The 8,387-nt window shown below is 45.5% G+C and overlaps 1 protein-coding gene across 1 annotated transcript; it reads right to left on the bottom strand.

Moving 5' to 3' along the window:
- Nucleotides 1-2,564: 2,564 nt before the first annotated feature.
- On the bottom strand, nucleotides 2,565-7,498 carry LOC134928999 (uncharacterized). Its single transcript, XM_063924879.1, has 4 exons — nucleotides 7,368-7,498; nucleotides 4,203-4,262; nucleotides 3,915-4,127; nucleotides 2,565-3,299 (listed from the first exon to the last, which is right to left on the bottom strand). The coding sequence occupies exons 1-4, from the start codon at nucleotides 7,372-7,374 to the stop codon at nucleotides 2,620-2,622; spliced, it is 960 nt and encodes a 319-aa protein (XP_063780949.1). The 5' UTR covers nucleotides 7,375-7,498; the 3' UTR covers nucleotides 2,565-2,619.
- Between the last annotated feature and the right edge of the window lie 889 nt (nucleotides 7,499-8,387).

The raw sequence follows: 8,387 nt of genomic DNA, 5'->3' as shown, positions 1-8,387 counted from the left end.
ATCCTGACCCTAGTGGGGAAAGGATACAGCCTGAGAATTCTCTTGTGGGAAGCTGCCGTCTCTTGTCTGGAGATTCCCGCTCTTTTTCCTCATGAGAGGAGGGAAATTTACCTCAGCATTCTTCCCCTTAAACATGTGTACTCTCATGTCAGGGACAGATGAGTCATCAGTGATATGCAAATCATCTTTTATTTCAATAATCATATATTGAATACCTTCTAGCCATCTTGGCTGTAACTTTGCATTATCGTAGTCGACAGTGGAGTTAAACTCCATGTCGATACCAGTGTTTGTTATTTTGGATAGTGAGCATTGAGAGACTCTGAAAGTCTCTGTGACATAGGGACAGACCTAGGTAGATTTCCTGTCTGTTCCCTAACCTTTTGTGCAATAAATTCACCTTAGCACTTACACATATCCAAACAGGTGTCGGCGTTGTCGACGGAGACACCCTCTCACACACATATCCGCTCTATCACCTCCTTAGAGGAGCCTTTTACCTCAGACATGTCGACAGACTCGACACACGCGTACCGACACACCACACACACAGGGGATGCTCTATTTGAGGACAGTTCCCCCACAAGGCCCTATGAAGAGACAGAGGGGTAAATTTACTAAGCTCACGATTTTGACCGAGATGGCGTTTTTTCATCAAAGTGTCATCTCGGTAATTTACTAAACTGAAATCACGGCAGTGATGTGGTCATTCGTAATATTTTGGAAGTTCAAGTTAAAAATCACGAATGAATACACCATCGGTCAAATTACGCCTGTTTAGATATGAATCTCGGTCATTTACTAACCATTCGTAATTGTAATTGCTGCCGTGAAAATGCATTTGCGGCCGCGAAAAATTACACATCGTAAAAAATTCCTAAAAAAAAACGCGCCAGCATTTGAAAAGCGTGTTTACATGTGTACTCAATTATCCATTACTCACACCTGAATGTTTGGCCCTATAAAAGTGTTCCAGGCACATTTTGAATTTCTCTCACTCTGAAATGGCGGCTGTGGTGTGTGCCAATGAATTTATGTTTGCTGTGGGATACCTTAGACTGCTCCATGAGGCTTCCAGGAATCAGGCCCAGGTAAGTGAACATGGTCAACAGGTTGTCCAGGTGCCGCGGAGGCTGCGCCAGCCTCGTTTTTTTAGAGGGCGTTTAAACTTAAACGCATTGTCCGATGATAGGGTCATACAGATGTTCCGCCTAAATAGAACCAACATTTTCCACCTGTATGACCTTGTCAAACTGGGCCTAGACCCTGAGACAGCACGCTCTCGCTCTGTCTCAGGCCTACACAAACTCCTGGCTGTGTTACACTTTATGGCTACTGGGAGCTTCCAGGCTGTGGCAGGCGACGTCATTGGTATCTCACAGCCCACCTTTTCAAGATATTTGAATCAGGTGAGTCTAAAAATACATATGCGGTTATGTGTAAGTGTTGCTTCTGTAAGTACAAACAACACAGTATTGTATAGAATACCTAACATGACACTCACCTTAGCTTCTTTAATGTCCACTCAGGTTTTGGATGTGTTGGATCCACACATTAATGCCTCAATCTGCTTCCCTACCGAGGAGTCGGAGTGGCGTGCTGTCAGGGTAGCTTTCTATGAGCTTGCTGGCATGCCCAATGTGCTGGGGGCCATAGATTGCACACACGTTCAGCTGAGATCACCTAGGGGCCGGCAATACATATATACAAATAGACATCTGGCACAATCAACTAATGTCCAGGTGGTCTGTGATGCAAACTTTAAAATTATGAGTGTTGTTGCAGGTTACCCTGGTGGCTGCCATGACTCCTTCATCCTCAGTCAGTCATCGCTCTTCGATAAATTTGAGTCCGGACAAATGCCTGATGGCTGGCTGTTGGGTATGTTAAAAATGTTTTGTGTGTATGTCTTTTAACCACAAACTCTAGTTTTGAGTAGGGGAAAGAATAATCTAACACATGTACTAATGTTGACTATATCTGTTTTTCAGGTGATGGGGGTTACGGCTGCTACTCTTGGCTCCTTACTCCATTGTCCCAACCTGATTCTCCTGCTGAACACAGTTACAATCATGCACATAAGGCTACGCGGAATGTGATAGAAAGATGTTTTGGTGTGCTGAAGTCACGGTTTCGGTGTCTGGATAAATCTGCAGGCCTTTTGTTGTATAGTCCCTCAAAGGTGACTAGAATTGTGTTCTGCTGCTGTTTTCTCCATAATCTGTGTTTAAGTCAACATCTGGCACATGATGAGGGAGAAAGCAGTCAGCAAGCAGAGGAGTTAGAACCATCTGGTGACAGTGTGAGTACATATGTAGGGAGGCAGGTACGGCAAGAAGTGATCCTGCGGTATTTTTCAGGTAAGTTTTTGTAGGATGTAATTATCCTTGACTAAACACTTTGCAATACTTTCTATTGTGTGTTTTGTTACTTACTGTTTGTTGTTTATAGTGGTGTGTACATTGTACTTAGTTTATGTTATAAATACCTTTTCAGTCATTACCCATGAAAAACATACATACATACATAGCAGCTTCAACAATGTTTGAGACGGACACAGGAAGTTGTGTGTTTGTCAAATCCAAATTTTTATTGTTTAAATAACATTTGTCAAAATTGTTATTTTTTTCGCTTGTGTGTGCTGGGTGCTGTGCTTTGTGCTGGCTCACTGGCACGTGCTCTGGAGGAACGCCGAACAGGGGAGGTTACTGGCGTTTGGATAGGGGTCGTGGTCCCAGAGCTGGAGGTCACTTGTTGAGCTGCCATCAATGTTATGTTGTTGCTCAAATTATTAATGCTAGCATTCAGTTGTGTGTTGGTTGCAGTGTGGCTGGCTACAATCCGGGATAACGACTCATTCACAACCTGGTTGTGCTGAATGAGTTGAACGAGTGCCTGCTGATGGCGCTGTTGCTCATCAATGATGCGCGTTAAATGAGCCAGCATTTGGTTGTTGTCAGCCCTTATTTGCTCCATCGATGTTGCGATTCGGCCTACTTGTACAATCAGTCTGCCCGAGTTGCGACTAATGCGCGGTAGATGATGGGGCAGACTGGCAAGGTGTTGGGTATGTGCGGTCAGGCTGGCATTGCTTTGGGCCTGTTGGCTTGTCCAACTGGCCCAAAAGTCATCTGGTATTTGTGTTTGGGGTGGAGCTTGTGCCAGTTGTGGACTCATGGAGGCTTGGGGGATATCCTGCAGCTGTATTGGCTGGCTCGGGTCAACAGGTGTAAGTTGCAGTGTGATGGTTGCCTGTTGGTCTTGTCCCTGCTGGTCCACGTCGGCCATCAAGCTGGGCTCTGTATGGGGTGGCCAACATGCAATGTTTATTTTTCTATTAATTTATTTGCTAGTTCTACACATTACTACATTCATAATACTACATTTTAAAAGTTTTTTGACTTGTTTTTGTAAACTTATAATGTGTTTTTTCGCCAAAAACATATATACCATCACAGGCGTGCACATAGACAGACTTGAGTAATCCTCACCTAACTACCTCCCCTCCACAGCATTACAGTGTTATGTCACCTCCCCTGGCCACGATATAGACTGCTTACCTGGATAGTCCAGAGGAGCGGAGCAAGTAAGCAGTCTACATACCGGACAGGGGAGATGTGTGAACACTATAATGTTGTGGAGGATTTTTTTTTTTTAAATTTTGGATTTTATATTTATTTTAATGTGCACGTGTGTGGCCTAAATTTGTACAAATGTATGTTCTTTTTTAATAATGATGTTGGCGATATCAACAACTAAGACCTTGAAAAATTAAACATTTTCACCTTTAGCAATTGAAGACGTAACATCACATTGCTTGTTATGTCAAACATGTAATCTCAACTCCAAATCACAACATAGTAACTGTACTGTGTAGATTATTTGCTATGTGTTTAGTTTCTGTTTTGACTCACCAGATAACTGAGGTGATCGGGGCTCATCACTCTGTGGACTCGCCAATAGTGCCAGTGGTGGCTGGGGTGACACTGCAGAAATGCGCCGCCTGGGTGGGGAAGATGGAGCCGCAGATTCCGTGCCAAGACGCCGTGTCTTACTTGGCCTCCTGGGTAAGTGGCCCGAGCCCTGTGATGGGCGCCTTACAGGAGGTCGGCTTACAGAAGCAGAACCTTTGAGAATATATAAACATTAATATTTTGTACTTCTATGTGTTTGCAGAATATGTGACTACAGTGAAGTCTTACCTGCAATCCCAGCATCATCCTGGGTTGTCTGAGGCCTGTCTGGCCGGCTGGTCTGTCGGACTGTTGAAAAAGTGGAGCAAACATTATTACCATGCTTTGTGTAAAAATTACAACTGCAAAGCCTTAGTGTACTGTAACCATCTATTAGGTATTCGAAAATAAACTAATTTCTGCTTAAGATCTTCGTGCTTCCTTAATTTGTGGTGTATATCAAAATGTACATGGTGTTGCACAAAATAAATCTGTTACATTTCAGAATTATGCATCAGATATTGCATAGATTGACTACTTGCAAATGTTTCCAAAATGTAATTTTGAATTAATAGAACCTTTTTTAGGAAGTAAATAAATCAAATATTTTAAAAAACAATTAGATACAACACCGATGTCCAAGCCATATCGCAAAATTATTATGGCAAATACACATACCAGCAGGCATTGCACCTGTTTTAGCGCAAAATTTTTTAAAAAATACAGCCAAGGCAAGATGGAAAATGCCATTTCTAAACACAAACACACCTTAAGGGTGCATAGGCCTGCAATATCTGACCAACAATTTTTGCATCCTTTACCCTTAAAAAATGATTTAAACAACATTTAGAGGACATTTAAATAAAAATATAACAAATAAAACTCACCATCCTGCGTGGGTCGGTCCGAATCCCGGACATGAGTAGCAGACACCACTTCTGCAGGAATCAATGCCCGCACAGGCTCCTCCCACTCCCGATAGGTTGCCCGGAAAGGGGGGCCACCTCCGGTTTTTCGGGCTGATTTTGCCTCTTTGGCCATCTTGGCCTTGACACGCCGCTTTATGTCATAGAACCTCTTGCGACACGTGTCCTCAGTCCGCCTCCCCACACCCTCACTATTGACGGCAACTATTACTTGCCCCCACAGGACAGACTTCCTGCGGGAGGACACCTTGCCAGCATCCTGACCAAACAATTGGCGATGGTGCTTCATCAGCTCACGCACCAACGCCATGTTTTCAGCATAGCTGAACTTAATATTCCTGCCAGTCTTGGTAGTGGTGCGTGGCTGCGGAGCCACAACACCATCACTATCACTGGAGAATACAGCAACAGGCACCCCCTCCTCCTCCTCCTCACTACCCCCCTCCACCTCACTAACAGCCTCCACCTCACTAACAGCCTCCACCTCACTACCAGCCTCCACCTCACTACCAGCCTCCACCTCACTAACCTCCGCCACCACACTGACCTCTGAGTCTGGCATGATGACAAACGACAAAAAACACTGAAAAAGCAAAACACAAAACACACTCCTCCACTACTACTACTACTACACACCACACAGCCAACACACACGCTCACTCACTCACTCACTCACAAACAATGACAAAAGACTTTAAAAAAAAAACAAGGACAAAAAAATTGACAAACTGAGAAAAAACAATACGACAAATATGACAAGACTACTTACACACACAGTACAGCACTCAACAATCACAAAACTCCTCTCCAAAACCTCCAAAAACTCCACCAAACTCACCAACTCCAAATACACCTTCCTCTCTCCTCTACACTAGCTAAACCCACGAGGTGCGGTGTGTTTGGGGCGGTTTTATAGTAATATGCACAGACACTCCTCCTTCACGAATACAACCAATCACGGACGCGTGACAAAAACGAAACTTAGGACTAAAAACGCGGCAGCAATTTCTAAATCACTGCCGTAACAGACATGTGACGCAGTCGTAAAAAAAAACAAAAACGCGGCCGCGAAACAACAAACGCGGCCGCATTATACAGCAGAAAACCACGAATGACATCGACATCGGAACAACAGAAAAACACGAATACGACAGCTTAGTAAATGAGTCGTAATCAATTCAAAAAGTTGCAATTTTACACTGTCGATGTCATTCGTGATTGAACTTTGACCTGAATCTGGAAAATACGAATCTTAGTAAATTTCCCCCAGAGAGAGAGTATGCCAGCACACACCCCAGCGCTATATAACCCAGGGATTACACTACAACTCAGTTTTTACCCAGTAGCTGCTGTATATACAAATTTTGCGCCTAAATTTATGTGCCCCCCCCCTCTCTTTTCACCCTTTGTGTACCAGGATACTGCCGGGGAGAGCCTGGGGAGCTTCCTTCCAGCGGAGCTGTGAAGAGAAAATGGCGCTGGTGTGCTGAGGAAGAAGGCCCGGCCCCCTCAGCGGCGGGCTTCTGTCCTGTTTCTGGCTAAAAATGGTGGGGGTTTTACACATATACAGTCACAGACTGTATTATGTGTATTTATTGCCAAAAGGTATTCTTATTGCTGCCCAGGGCGCCCCCCCAGCGCCCTGCACCCTACAGTGACCGGAGTGTGTGGTGTGCAGTGGGAGCAATGGCGCACAGCTGCAGTGCTGTGCTCTACCTTAATGAAGACCGGAGTCTTCTGCCGCCGATTTTATCATTTTATCTCCTTCTTCTGTCTTCTGGTTCTGCAAGGGGGACGGCGGCGCGGCTCCGGGAACGGACGATCGAGGTCAGGCCCTGTGTTCGAACCCTCTGGAGCTAATGGTGTCCAGTAGCCTAAGAAGCACAAGCTAGCTGCACGCAGGTAGGTTTGCTTCTCTCCCCTCAGTCCCACGTAGCAGTGAGTCTGTTGCCAGCAGATCTCACTGAAAATAAAAAACCTAACAAATACTTTATTTCTAGCAAGCTCAGGAGAGCCCACTAGGTGCATCCAGCTCTGGCCGGGCACAGATTCTAACTGAGGTCTGGAGGAGGGGCATAGAGGGAGGAGCCAGTGCACACCAGATAGTACCTAATCTTTCTTTTAGAGTGCCCAGTCTCCTGCAGGAGCCCGTCTATTCCCCATGGTCCTTACGGAGTTCCCAGCATCCACTAGGACGTCAGAGAAATATTATTATACTGTATGTGATTCTGGGACTTGTAGCCCCATGACTGTATGACAGACAGTACATGTTATTACGCAGTGTATGATGCTGAGACTTGTAATTCCCACAGCTGTAGAACAGATAAGCTAGGTGTGCATAGTACTATACAGTGTGTGATGCTGGGACTTGCAGTTCGGCAGTAGGTACATGTTATTATAATGTAAGTGATGCAGGGACTTGTAGTCCCCACAGCTCTAGGATAGAAAGATGTGAATAGAGCACCCATATAAAGAGTTCTATACTTACAGTACATGTCTTAAGGTTGAGGGAGAGGAGACTGCCGGGATCCGCAGCTGCTGTGATATTTGAGCAGGTCATCATGCAGGCTGGCAAAGAGATATACACCAGTGCTGCTGCTCCGGGGTCAGACAGCTTCATGATCATGAGCAGCTCTGTGCTCGATTAATCCAGACTCCGGCAGACATCATAATTGATCTAGAAATCTCTGATCCAAAGCAGCAGCATACAGAGATTACTCACAGCGGGGACTGATTGATTACAGCCCCGCAGTGCTGCAGCTAGCGATCTTAGTGGTGAGGCACTCACTGTCAGCCTCCACTGATGCTCGGCAGCAGCAGGGAGGCCAGGCGCAGCAACGGGGATGCAGTGTAGGGAAAGCGCCTCTCCTCCTTGGCGCCTACCTGCACTGCATCCCTTTGCTGAGTGGGTGGCGCCGGGCCTGGGGACTGGGGAGGCATGGCCAATTCAGGGCATTGTGGCCCAAAAAGAAAACATACCATTTGTCCCCCTCAGTAGCACTACTGAGGAGGACATTTTACCATTAACAGCTGACCTGATCCCCATCCTTCCAAGAAGCCCGGGACAGGCCTGACAGATTACTTTAAGCTTAATGTGGTGGTTTGAGGAAGAGAATCACATTTTTAAATACATAAGCAAAAATTTTTTTTTATGGTAGCCTACCATGGTTAAATCTCTTTCTGTGAGGTACACTGGGTTCCACAGGGAATACATTGGGGTGTAGAGATGGAAAAGGCTTTAGACTGTCCCAGGATGCATTAAGGGGGCCTCCTCTATATAACCCCACCTCCAGGCACTGTGAGCTCAGTTTTAGTTAACCAGTCCAATGCAAAAGCAGGAAAAAGAGAAGGCAGATGTTAGTCACACAGAACCACTTTCCCACGACAGGAGAAGGGACCAGCGGCTAATGCCATACAAACCCAAAGAAGCTGAGAGCGTCAGGGTGGGTGCCCTGTGGAACCCAGTGTACCTCGCAGAAAGAGATTTAACCATGGTAAGTCTACCATA

Source organism: Pseudophryne corroboree, chromosome 5 (genome assembly GCF_028390025.1).
Source record: "Pseudophryne corroboree isolate aPseCor3 chromosome 5, aPseCor3.hap2, whole genome shotgun sequence".
Lineage (NCBI taxonomy): Eukaryota > Metazoa > Chordata > Amphibia > Anura > Myobatrachidae > Pseudophryne > Pseudophryne corroboree.
This window is presented reverse-complemented; position numbering and strand designations above follow the sequence as displayed.

What these genes read in the sequence shown, in the direction of transcription:
- LOC134928999 (XM_063924879.1), bottom strand. An exon ending in GGATGATGCTGGGATTGCAG is followed by an intron (nt 4,128 to 4,202) that starts GTAAGACTTCAC and finishes ATATTCTCAAAG; the next exon opens with GTTCTGCTTCTGTAAGCCGA. An exon ending in CCGATCACCTCAGTTATCTG is followed by an intron (nt 3,300 to 3,914) that starts GTGAGTCAAAAC and finishes CACCCCATACAG; the next exon opens with AGCCCAGCTTGATGGCCGAC.